The 12,516-nt window shown below is 50.3% G+C and overlaps 6 protein-coding genes across 6 annotated transcripts; 3 read left to right on the forward strand and 3 right to left on the reverse strand.

Moving 5' to 3' along the window:
- Positions 1–504: 504 nt before the first annotated feature.
- On the forward strand, positions 505–1,272 carry G6M90_00g085340 (uncharacterized protein; the record flags this gene model as incomplete). The annotated part of the gene is made up of 1 exon (XM_014685605.1): positions 505–1,272. The coding sequence occupies one exon, from the start codon at positions 505–507 to the stop codon at positions 1,270–1,272; it is 768 nt and encodes a 255-aa protein (XP_014541091.1).
- Positions 1,273–1,907: 635 nt separating this feature from the next.
- G6M90_00g085350 (uncharacterized protein) lies at positions 1,908–2,376 on the reverse strand (the record flags this gene model as incomplete). The annotated part of the gene is made up of 3 exons (XM_014685606.1): positions 1,908–2,077; positions 2,146–2,289; positions 2,361–2,376. 3 exons carry the CDS (start codon positions 2,374–2,376, stop codon positions 1,908–1,910), a joined length of 330 nt encoding a protein of 109 aa, XP_014541092.1.
- Positions 2,377–4,129: 1,753 nt separating this feature from the next.
- On the reverse strand, positions 4,130–4,708 carry NPC2 (Phosphatidylglycerol/phosphatidylinositol transfer protein; the record flags this gene model as incomplete). The annotated part of the gene is made up of 3 exons (XM_014685607.1): positions 4,130–4,240; positions 4,293–4,509; positions 4,560–4,708. The coding sequence occupies 3 exons, from the start codon at positions 4,706–4,708 to the stop codon at positions 4,130–4,132; spliced, it is 477 nt and encodes a 158-aa protein (XP_014541093.1).
- Positions 4,709–6,203: 1,495 nt separating this feature from the next.
- On the forward strand, positions 6,204–7,701 carry soxC (Dibenzothiophene desulfurization enzyme C; the record flags this gene model as incomplete). Its single annotated transcript, XM_014685608.1, has 4 exons — positions 6,204–6,517; positions 6,579–7,052; positions 7,123–7,231; positions 7,291–7,701. 4 exons carry the CDS (start codon positions 6,204–6,206, stop codon positions 7,699–7,701), a joined length of 1,308 nt encoding a protein of 435 aa, XP_014541094.1.
- Positions 7,702–9,195: 1,494 nt separating this feature from the next.
- Positions 9,196–10,734, forward strand: G6M90_00g085380 (uncharacterized protein; the record flags this gene model as incomplete). The annotated part of the gene is made up of 5 exons (XM_014685609.2): positions 9,196–9,636; positions 9,702–9,912; positions 9,972–10,288; positions 10,353–10,610; positions 10,690–10,734. 5 exons carry the CDS (start codon positions 9,196–9,198, stop codon positions 10,732–10,734), a joined length of 1,272 nt encoding a protein of 423 aa, XP_014541095.2.
- A 515-nt stretch (positions 10,735–11,249) lies between these two features.
- Positions 11,250–11,957, reverse strand: G6M90_00g085390 (uncharacterized protein; the record flags this gene model as incomplete). The annotated part of the gene is made up of 1 exon (XM_014685610.2): positions 11,250–11,957. The coding sequence occupies one exon, from the start codon at positions 11,955–11,957 to the stop codon at positions 11,250–11,252; it is 708 nt and encodes a 235-aa protein (XP_014541096.2).
- Positions 11,958–12,516: the final 559 nt, after the last annotated feature.

The following is a 12,516-nucleotide window of genomic DNA, read 5'->3' on the forward strand; positions in this document are numbered from 1 at the left end:
GCATGAAGCATGAATCATTCAGAGTCATGGAAATACCAAAATGGCCGTCTTGCTCAACTGCACAAAGGCAGCGCAGGCCTCATCCCTGTTTCCATGGCTTCTAGACGGGCCACGCCACCAAACTCGGCCGAGTCCTCCGTCACGTATTCTTGCCTAATTGGGATGAATCCTAGTACTTGACTGTAGACTCAAGTCTCTAAAAGGCTTCTTCAAGTGCCGGGTCTGCTAGACTGAACCCTGTTCGACTGCCGGTCATCAACCAGTGGCGCATTCAACACCCAAGCCCTATCATGGCGGCAAGACTGTCGCAACACGAACAACTGACTACGGGTAAATTGCCCGAGGGCACTTTTGTCCAGTCGGCACGAAAAAAATATCTTCAAAAATGCTATTTAAAAAACCTCCAGGTTCCACCTGACAGGAAGCCTGTTGCGACTCGACCCAAGGGCCACGAGCTCTCTTCACCACCACATCTTGGACGACATCGCCATGCACACGTCCACCATGGCCAGCATCGCCAGCAAGGCCACATGCATCGTCTTGGCCAGCCTCGCGAGCGCCGCCACTAACACCACCAACACCACCAACACCACACGTATCGATTTGAACCCAAACGCAAAGGGAGCCTGCCAACCCACTCGAAGCGGCCCTCACGCCTGCGGTCCCAACGGCTCCCAGGACTGGCTCAACACGGGCGTCAGAGGCAACGGCTGGGACCCCCCCTCCCTGGACGTCCGCAACATCACGCACATCCCCCTGAAAGCCTTCTACAAGGGCGTCGGGAGCCCCTGCGAGAAGTACGACCGCTTCTTCAAGATCTCGGGCATGAAGTACGACGTCGACCCGGCGATGCTGGCCTTCATCGCCTTCCACGAGTCCTCCTGCAACGCCGACGCCCCCGGCCCGGCTCCGGGCCTGTTCCAGTGCGACCCGAGTAATTGCCAGAACGGCATGAAGCAATGCCAGCGCCCCATCATGGAGAACTCGGACTGCGGCGCGCACGTCTTGCGCGTGGCCTTGAACCGCGCCGGGGGGAACATTGTCTACGCGCTGGGCTTGTATAATGGCTGGTTTACGGCCGGTGACAGGACCGGGCTGAATGGCGGACGGGGCCTGACGGAGGAGTATCCGTGCTCTGGGGAGGGGAGGGCGTATCGTGTCCCGCCGGACTTGAATTACCTCCATGATATGCTGAATGGGTGGTTCCAGGGGTATGATATGCGGAGCGAGGACGCGAGTACTGGTGGGACGTATTACTGTCATAAACACTGATGGGGGGAGAATTTGCTCGGTTTGTGTTTTCTTTGCGAGACTTTTTTATGATATGGGTATATAGAGCTGCTGGGGGAAGAATAAAGACACCGGTTGACGTTTTAGCCGATTCCGGGTTGGATGTACTCTGTGGATATTCGTGAAGCTGCTGCTGCTATATACCGGCAAGTACAGACGTCTTTGACACAGGTAACAAGCAGACACCGAAAATAGGCCCATATAAGGCCAGAAGTGACCCTGTAAACCTGTTACACCGAAAAGGCCCAACAGATTGTGAAGCCCAACAAAGGGGCTTCACCGATACGGGACTTACTAGCTACACAGCTTGAACACGTGCCCTGGCAAGAAGCCCTAGGCCTGGGCGTTCCTTTTATGTATATAAAGGGGTTACCTTTCCCTTTCTTCCTCTTAGCAACTCAGGACCTTGGAGACCCTTCGAGGTTATCATTGATTTGGACCAAATTGCTCCAAACCCTCTATCGAGCCCTTGTCACAGAATCATATCAATCTCGAGCTTAGTCTGCTCCATGGGGAACTCATACTTTCAACTAGTCATTATCTAGCCTACTAGCTGTTGATCTTGGACACCACAACCTCTCTGGAAACTATTGTCGATCCCTACGCGGCTGCAGCGTTTAATATCCCAATTGATCTGCGGGCACATTGTCGATGTGCTGCTGGGCTTGGTACTTGGCCTTCTCGGCGTCTATAAAGTCCATGCCTTTTGACTCGACTTCTCGGTCGATGAAGGCGCCCGCGAATCCGGACATGATTTCCTTCGCCTCTGCGTGAGATCCTGGCTGGCCTACAGATGGAACCGGCGCGCGTCAGCCTCTGCTGAAGTGTGTGGACACGCATCTTGGAGCATCATACCGTTTTCCGCACAGTGATTCTCATACGCCTTGGCGGCCTCGTAAGAAGCAGCGCCCGCGATTAGTTCGTGAGAGAGGTGCGGTTGGTTTTGGTCAACCCCGTTGTTGTTGTAGTCATTGTAGGCTTGGGCCTGGTCGGAATCATCTGTTCAGAGAGACGGAGAGTATATCAGTAAAGGGGCGTAGTGTAGGGCCGGACGAGGGTCGTGTATTTACCAGAGAACCACCCCATGGCAGGTAATGCTGAACTCGGTGACAGGATATAGAAGGGTACAATATCACTGGCGTTGATAGATTGAAATTCTATGCATTTTTTGGGCACCGCGCCGCGCTTTATATGCGTGTGTAGAGCGGATATGGCCAGCGTCCCTGTCGGCCTTCTCGTGGTAACTAGCTAGGTAGTAATAGGGGCGAATATGGAAGAGAAGCCGGCCGAGGCTTAGAACGATTACGAGATGGACGCAATCCAATTCTCTTGATGGAATCTCCAGTAGGACTGCACAGCCCAGGTTTCAGCCGCAATGCTTAAGTGCCGATTTCCCGGCCGCTCCAACCGTGGTGGCTTGACGATTTGTGGTGGATTCTACAACAAACAAAAGACTCATACAGCCATGTAAGGCGCCTTGTTATTGAGAGCGACTTGGGCTAGCGCTAGTAAGCCTCTTGATAAATTGGTGCCGATTTTCAGCTCCCATGATTCTGAGAGGTTGCTTCGGTTCTTTTCTCAGCAGGGTTCCCATGGTATAGCCTAAATACCCCAGATCTTGAGGCTTAAACAAGACATTTCGAGTGGATGAAAGCTAGCCACGCAAATGGCGCTAACAGGATCTCCTCGTAGCCAGAATGGATCGTCTCTCTTTCGGCAATCACCAAACTTGAGCTAAATCTCAACTCGCATCATATGCGGAGCCGATCGATCTGTCCTGCTCCCTATATTCGCAACAAGAGTGCTCGGGGCTAGGCTCATATAATGTGGGGGTAAGTGGCCATGATTGGGAGACTTGGTCTTGCATTGTCACTCCAGAAGTCGCAAAATGCCGTTGATTCTCCCATCATGAACTTGCCCGCACGATCCCGAACTTGGCGTTTATAAAGGGAGCCTCGTCATGCCGGAGCAAAGAAAGAGTTGGGTTTAGCTCAGGAGTATGCACAACAAGACAGAAACGACCAAAGTGCAGCGATGTGTGCGGGGCGGCCTAAGGAAAAGAATTTATATATGGGAGTGCCCATGGCTCAAAGTTGGTTTCAAGTCTGGACTATTTCTCCAAGTGACCAAGGTATCTTGATATCTACACCGTAGTTGAACAAGCCACTGGTCTCTCCCGCTGGGCCATGGCGAAAGGGGAGAAAAATAGAACCACGCACTTCAAGGCCTCACATAGAGGATTGGTTACGGCTCAGAAAGGTAGTGAATGGCAAGAGATTTGGAGCACGTGCTTCATTTTCCTTTGCCAACATTTGACTAGTCAAAAGTACAACTTTCCGGAAGTTACTTTGAGATACTGCACGCAAGGATGGAATGTCGAGGCCGCTGGTGAGCGATACCGCCTCTATTTAGGCATGAGGTTAGTTGCGGTCGAAAATGGTTCAAAGAATAAAAGCATAAAACCACGTTGCTGCTACATATCGCCTCTGCTCGTCCCCGAATGTAGTTGCCTCGTGCTCTTATGGAATCCACTTGATTAACGGACTATATAATTATTAGTCTTTGTTGATGGAACAAGCCCTGAACCCACCGGCTGATATCGAGCAACACGGCATAAATTTGTCGACTCTTCTAGCCGTGGCAAGTACCACAAGAAGTTTGGCATTACTCCAACTCAGCTACACATTCTCGAATGAGCTTTCTCGCGTTCCCCAAGTCTCAGCCACACAAACGCATCTAGCATTAATTTCGATCGACGCTGGCTGTTCCCAATTTCCTGGAAATTCTACAATCCTCCATCCCCTCCTATCCATAACATGCTCCAGCCATCGCACTTCTCTCAAAGCTCCTCGCCAAGAAGCCCAGGCCGTGGAAAGTTGACAGTAGCCTTGAGGCAGGAAATGTTCTCGTCATCGTCCGTGTACGCATCAGCGAGAACATTGTACGTCCCCTTGTAGCACGTTAGCATCGCATATCAAGCCAGTACCGAGAGTATTGCATACCGGAGGAATCACAGAGGGCATGTCGATGCTCTTCGTGATGACCATTTTGCCAGGCTCAAGAGGGCAGTTGAGGTCGACGTTCTGCGTCTGCTCGCAAAAGTCCACTGTAGTGGAGAGGAGTTGGATCAGACCATATTTCACGACAACCTTGGCGTAGGCGCCGTCGGCGATGTTCTTCTTGACGACCCCCTCGAAGGTGACGATTAGAGGCTTTCCCCTATGCCCGAGTAAGCAATGCATCAGGAATCAAGGTGGACATGTGCGTACGGTTTAGGAGGATTAGGAGAAATGTCAACTTTGTCAATTTGTACGGCGTCGTGGTCGCGATTAGAGTTGCAAAACTCCAAGGGGGATTCCCCTGGAACTTTGAGACTGTCCGCTGCTACCACGGTCAGGCAGGTCGCCAGCCAGGCCATGGCAGAAAGAGGCTTCATCTCGATAGGGCGTAGGTCGGGAGTTTGAGGTCAGATACGGAATGGCCACGGTCTTGATATGGTGGACTTGAAGGCTAAGAGGGAAGAGGAGTGTAAGGAATAAAAGGAATTGAAAATCGGGTGGCCACGATTGAAAGGGGGAGAAAAAACATACGTCTACAATACTTGGTACCCCCAGCCTCCCACTCTCTCAGCCATGGGTACAACTCGGCAGGCGAAATAACCGTATTACTCCGTAGATACTGAGGTCTTAGACGTGTCTCACTACTCCGTAGAGGAGCTCAAAAGACGGCCTACGTGGATCATGGCGTAGCTGAACTGGCTGCAGCTGGTGTTACACCGCATCAGGCACAAGCATGGTCTGGCTGAAAAGCCGCGCCATACTCTATGGATCTTCTGCATTGTCTCCTACAACCTAGGCAAGAAGTCAGAAAGGGAAACAGAAAAGACTACATTTAATCGCAAATCCTAGCAATTGTACGGAGTACTACTATGGCTCGTCCTGGCGTTGTGCAACTCGCGCCGCTCTGCCAGCGCCACGTCAAGGGCTGGTGAGACATACATGTACTAGGCCAAATTGCAAACCTGGCCCGGAAGTACACCAGACGTGCGATACGGTTGGTGGCTGTCTTCCACCGCCTAATAAGAAGCATGGAGTGCGTAAATGAGTACGCCTACTCCGTATCATGTGTTTATATATCCACATAGCCGCAGCATGTTGAAGCTACCTTATTTCTAGTGTTTTTATGCGTCAACCATAAAGACAAGCATGTTCTAAAACCCCTTTTGCAGTTTCTTCATTCTTCTCTCTACTCATCTAGAGTACAATTGCCGTTAAACAAGTATACACCATAGTACGGTACATTATGATCTTGCGTAGTAAATCCCGGCATCTGGTCTAGTCAACTACTCGTTGTCGTCTACTGCAGGAGTACCGGGTCCCAGCATGTCTCGTTGACACATAGTTGCTGCCAATTCAGTGCCGATTATCATGCTCCATGAAGAGATGCTATTGACTTTGAACTGAACAAGTGTAACATAATTACAGACTCTTATATAACCGTTTAGTTTGTAGCGATTTATTTCATCGCTAAAAGACTTGCTCTTTCTGATTGTTGGTCAGTTTAGGCAACCGGGGTGAAGCGTAAAGACTTATTAGACGATGCGTCGACAATCCAACATCTGAGTTGCTTCATTACTATGCTTTTTATTTGCCTCATGTCCCTTCACAGCTAGGAGCGATCTGCAACCACTCTATTTACACGTGCCTCCAATGGCGCAATCCTTGCACACCCATCACGCGAGATATGTCGCAATGCGCACCGCAACCTTCTCCAAGCCAGCCAATCACGCCCATGTAATCTGCAGGCTCGCTTTCAAGTATAAAAGGAAGGGAGACATGTTTGCAAAAAAACTAAATCCATAGAGTATCTTACCATTGCCATTGGACTGCCTTTTATCTGGTCAAGCAACAAACATGTCGGCCCAGCTTACATCCAACGCCGCCGCCAGGATCGCAACAGACCCTACCGTCTATGATGAGTATCGCTCGACGTGGGCAGAGCAACCAAAAAACGACGGTGAATGGATCCAAAGAGCCAAGGACGTCGCAGTTGTACTGGCAGCAGACGCCGTGCAACGCGACCGTGAGAACAAGTCGCCACGCGCAGAGATTGCTTTATTAAAACACTCCGGCCTTCTCAAGGTCTTGGGGTCGCAGCGATATGGTGGCGGAGAGCAGCCTTGGTCCGTTGGAAACCAGGTTATCCGCGAGGTAGCCCGCGGAGATGGGTAGGAACCATCTTCTTTCATCTTTGTCAGAGAACCAAGCATCCTAACATACTCGGGACAGATCTATTGGAATGCTCCTGGGCTACCATCTACTGTGGTCGACAATTGCTCGAGTTGTCGGGTCGCCAGCTCAGGCTGAACGGTTTGAAGAGCTCATCATTGCCAACAATTACTTCGTGGGAGGCGCCGTCAACCCGCGTGACAATGACCTCACCATCACGAGGGATGGCGACGAGCTTGTTTTCGAGGGCTTCAAGTTTTTCAACACGGGCGGCGTCGTGTCCGACTTGACTGTCCTTGAGGGATCTTATGAAGGCACTTCTGACCACATCTTTACGGTTGTCAAGACAGACCAGCCTGCTATTGTGTTTTCTCACGATTGGGATAATATCGGGCTGCGACTAACAGAATCCGGAAGTGTCAGGATTAACAAGGTCAGGGTGCCCTGGTCCGACGCTCTGGGGTGGGATCCCGTGGCGAAGAGGCCGAACGCTTCTGATCTCGGCGTACCGTTTGCGACTCTGCTTCTACCGACGTAAGTGGGAATCGAAGAGAATGGGTTTTGCCACATGCATTTCTGGGCAGACGACTTACATTACAAACAGTATTCAGCTTGTTTTCAGCAACCTCTACCTTGGAATCGCTTGGGGAGCCCTGGATACCGCCACGGCTTACACAAAAAAGTCTACCAGAGCCTGGCCCTTTGGCGGTGATGTAAGAAGCAATACTTTCCCTCTTTTTCTCTTTTTATCAAACTAACAATGTTCGAAAAGGTCAAGGAAAATGCATCAGACGAATTTTACATATTGTCAACTTACGGCAACTTTCTCGCACATTTACGGGCGGCAACCGCTCTTGCTGACCGTGCTGGACATGAGCTTACAAGAGTGTACGGCAAAGCCAGCAACCTGAGCGACAAGAATGTCGTCTCAGCCGAAGACCGGGGTGAAGTAGCCGAATGGGTTGCCAGCATCAAGGTGGTTGCAACCGACGTTGGCTTGCGAGTTACGTCGGGCGTCTTTGAGGCGACGGGTGCCAAAGCAACCGCAAGCAAAGTCGGTTTGGACCGGTTTTGGAGGGATATCAGAACACATACACTTCATGACCCGGTGGCATATAAGAACAGGGAGCTTGGCCGTTACCATCTTGTAGGTGAACACCCGACTCCTACTTGGTATACTTGATGGGTGATTGTAACAGGAGCTTCTCCGCATGATGAAGATGGTTATGGTTTGCCTTGGGGGGGCCTGTGATATTTATTATTTAATTAGTAGTTGGTTTGGTGATGATTAGTAAATACCTGACGGTGTATGCTTGCTTTTGGCTTTGCTTACATATAAGTCCTAGAAGAATATAATATTGAACAGAGCAGACCTAGAACGCGCCAAGCACATGAATGGACTGATAATATTTATAGCATAGCCTGAAAATTGTCTCCTTAAAAACACAAAGAAAGTAATAGTTAAAAAATCTGACTCTTTCTAATCAGGCGTATCGCCACATTAGTTTATCTCCTCTATACCCAATTTCCACACGTTCAAGTCCCGTTCCCTAAACGTGCCAAAGTAAGCGCCGAGTCTTGAAACACTTTCCAAAAGGACCCCATGCCATCTAACGACAAGTCTTGGGCTTCGCAGTTCGCATGGGCTCTGCGGTGCGGGTAGGCTTTGCAGTGCGGACATGCTTCTTAACCCAAAAGAATCCAACAGCGGCAGAAATAACGGCATCTGGAGAAAGCCTGAGTATTCTGCTACTCAACTTATTATCTACGCCACTCGCATGATGGCGCGGGGGCGAAGGCTTTGGGGTGGTATAGCAATCAGCAGGTTGACTTGGCCTTCTTCTTGGTCGGCTCTTGGACAAGTTGACCCGACTTGACGGCTTTGGAGGATGAGACAGTTCTTCAGTGTCTCTAGAAGAGCTTCCAATGCTTGCGGAACTACCGAGACGCCGTGCTGGTCGAATATGGAGGTGGATCACGAGGGTCGCGTGACGAACTTGAGGGTTCCATCTTCCTGTGAAGGCGTAAAGGGCTATTCCCAAGAGGCGTGCAATTCGATATTGTAGCATCATCTATAGACTCAACGGTAGTTTTAACTACGACCCGTGACCTGGCATCTTCGCAGAACGCCCACTAACTGACTTTGTTGGCTGGCTGAGGAAAGACAGAGCCGCAGCCTTCCGACTTGGTCTGTGACTACGGAGTAAACAACGTGTTGCCGTATGGCATGGCGTGGTCCACGGATGTAAAACCGGTTCAGCCTGCCGCTATGTTTGATGGGTTAACACCTCCGGTGTGTTGACCATTCGTACGCCATGCACGTACATCGCAGTCCAGGCTGTCTCAGTCGAGGCTAAGCCTGCGGGCGGCATTTGATGCAGCCAGCTCTTGGCACAGTCCTGCTTGCATTGGATGTTGGGTCGCCATGTGCGTAGGGTTCTTGTACGACAATATGTGCCAGGCTGCTGGACGTGGTGATCAATCATCCCAATGTCACCCACGGCTACCAATGATGTGATCAAGGCTTTCCGCCCTCATAGTCGTCAAAATGACTAGACTGACCGTCCCCAAGCCCTTTGACTACTTGATCTCCGCGTGTCTTTCAGCCGTCTCATGGTTGTTTCAACCACTGGAACTGCTTCCGTGTCCATGATTGAGGCTGCCAGTGAGTGTGAATATGGGAACTCTCAAGGTTCCCAGAGGTATTTGCAAAGGGAGAATCAAGACTGGGAGACGATGTAGGAGACGCCTCCGTGCGCCAAAATCACACTGCCCTCATCACAAATATCCGCCCAAGAAGCCACGGAAACTCCTGCAAACCGGTGCCGCGGTGCCAAATGACGGCAATGCATCTCCAACGTCAAGCGCAGAAGTCTCCAACATCCCATCAACTCGACTTGGTCGTGCTGCCGAAGATTTCAATAGTGATGAGAACATGTCAGGAACATCAACACAAGACGCCGACGATGTCTGTGATGACACCCCAGGCCGTGATGCTGGTGCAATCAACATTGCGAAAGACTGTGGGAATACGGTGAATACGAACTGTGGAAATAAGATACACCACAACTATGGAGATACCACCACTTACAATACCACCAACATACTGCAAGCCAAGGTACTTTGCTCCCACGACCACCATGTCGAGATCGAGACTAACACAATCTCTTCACCCCGTCCTAGCCACCCGAGACTTCTGCCGAGTACCGAACCTACATCAATAACTTTGTAACAAACAACTTCCCTGGATTCCCCGACCTGGACGTATCCATCGACAGTCTCGTCAACGCGGCAGTAGCAAAAGTGAAGTGTATTTCAGAAGAGTTCCACTTGGCCCCTGAGCGAGCCCCAGGCATTGTCAAGCTTGCTGTGTATGATTTTGTGATTCTATGTGGTGAGATATGCGCCCATCTCCTTCAAAACTGTAAAAGAAGATGCTCAAACATGTTCTAGATGATAGCTTGTCCATGAGGAAGCATAAGAAGACACTCAAAGGCACTCTGATACGCCTCGCCAAGATCGCCTCTCTTCTTACACCACTGGGAATATCACTCCGATTCCTCAACCACGCGGGCGAAGACACCAACAGCCTCGATGGACTACTAACTATTCACGAAATTGAGCAACAGTTTTCAAAGGCCTGGTTCATTGGGTTTTCGCGTCTAGGCACAGCTCTCAATAAAAAAGTCGTGCAGCCTTTGATCCTTCGCAAGGCCGAGGCCCATACACTCCGAAGGCCCGTGATTACAATGGTTATTACAGACGGACAGGTATGAGCCCCTTGTTCAGACTCATCGCTCTCTGGATTCATACTGAGTGTTGGTGGCATTGTAGCCTTCTGGCGAAGACTCGGACACCTTCAAAAACTGCATCAGGACGTGCAAACACTCCCCGGCCCTCCAGGCATATGGCCCCGGGGCCGCCGTATTTCTCGTTACACAAATTGGAAACAGTAGCAAGGCCAACCAATTCCTGCGAGGTCTCGAGGACGATGAAACGATAAAGGACTTTGTATGCTGTTCGAAAGAGGCTCTCGATCGACAAGAGGAGTTGTGTCGTCGACGGGGGAACGATGCGCTCTACACGGGATGGGTGAGAATCTCCCAATTGGCCCTCTCTTGTTAGTTTCATTTCCTGGGCCACATACTGATCCTTTTGACTTGGACAACAGTTGATTGAGCTTTTTCTGACTGCGTTGGATTGCCGAACTGGTTGATGTATATCGACTGCTTGGGCTACCCTGCCGTTGCCGTTGCCGTTGCCGTTTCTTTCCTTTTCTTCTTTGATTTTGCAAACGCGGCGGGATGGGTCTTGGAATTGTCTCTGGTATTGTCAAATCTTTCGTCTCGGGGGGCGACATTCAGACTTGTTCGTTTGAGGTTTTCAGCTACGTGTATTTTCTTTTGTAGTCGCTACAAATACTACTGATTGTGACAATGCATCTTTCATCATCAGCGTATATAGTGAGCCGTTTCGTCTACTTCTTTGCGGGGGGGCGAAATCCAGTGTCAATTTCATTTATACCAAGTCTATACGTTGTGCTATATATGAGGATCCGTATGCTGTTCAAAACGCAACCCGTCCAGACGTTCAAACTCTCACGAGACACTCTGAGCAGGCAATCAACTCATGCAAGATCTACTTCTGCCTCCGCTCTATAGTTAGCCTGCCATGTTCAGCGGCACGAACCAACCAAAGGTGAGGCTGTAGAGCGCTTACCCACGTACCAGTTTAGCCACGGCCGCCAATGGTGATGTTTCCACCTCCGGCTGATGCTTGGCCTGAAGTGGCATTGGATTTGCCATTGGCCGAGACATTTCCAGTCGTGGCAGTTCCGCCGCTGGAAATGTTTCCAGTCTTGATGAATGTGGTTCCTCTTTGGTCGTAGGCATTCATGCCTCGCTGGTCGTAGCTTGTAGTGTCGCCATAATTTACATTGTATGTGTTGCCGCAGTTGTCCGAGGCTGTATTTCCGCAATTTTCCCACGTGTTCATGTTGCCATGGTTATTCTTCTGGCCCCAGCTCTTCGTCGTTGCTCCGCTCCAAGGGGTCCAGTTTCTCTTGTTGTCTTGGTTGGGGTTGCCAGATTTTCCATGGCTGTTCCAACTACGTTGCGGCTGAGACATCTTGATAAGAATAGTGGGATCGAGAACCACAAGAAGCAAAAGCAAGAGAATTATGCGCAGAATGTGGAAGTGTGGCAGAGAGATGTCCGCAGCACTCTCTCGCTTTGGAGTGCGGCTTTGTGTTGATGATAACAGTGACGGCAGAATAATTCCTCTTGCGCTAGTTATAACCACACAGATCCCGGCCTCTTTGAGAATGTCTGCCTGAAACTGGTGAAGCACCTCGCGCTGGATACTCAATCGACGTCTAGGATGCGAGGAACACCACAAAGTGAATCGGATGGTTACATCACAAGCTGGCGTGTCCGGCATGTCAATACTGAACGAGTTCGCTCAGACACCATTGTCGCGGCGATATCAAGCCTCGTATTGAAGCGCCATGCATTGTTTTATTGGCTAGGCACTAGACTCGGCGAACAACTGTACTTGACTTGAGGCGTTGAGGACCCTAGTTAGGCGGCAACGTAGTAGCTGAACAAATTGTGTAGCAGCATCACTCGTTGCAGACGGCCTTTCGGTGACTTGGACTTGCGTTGGTCCCTACATGTAAATGCCGTAGCGGCCTGATTTTCTAGCCAAGACATGCATGAGACCTGTACTCCGTTTTGTGAGCAACTTTGATCAGGTGGGAATTGATGCAGATGACAGGTGTTTGGCACGCAGATCAATACTACAAAGAGCAACAATCTTGCCCATCTTTGGTTGGTGTGCTCGGCAATGATTTAACAGGTCCCCTGAGTATAGAACCAGCGGCTCTGAGCATTACGACGATGTCAACAAGTGGTCAACGGGGAAGCAACCGTCATGGGTTTGACTTCACCAACCTGAACATCAAAGTAAATCAAGTACACTGACGAAATGGCTTCGAGTT

Source organism: Metarhizium brunneum, chromosome 5, assembly GCF_013426205.1.
Source record: "Metarhizium brunneum chromosome 5, complete sequence".
NCBI classification, from domain to species: Eukaryota; Fungi; Ascomycota; class Sordariomycetes; order Hypocreales; family Clavicipitaceae; genus Metarhizium; species Metarhizium brunneum.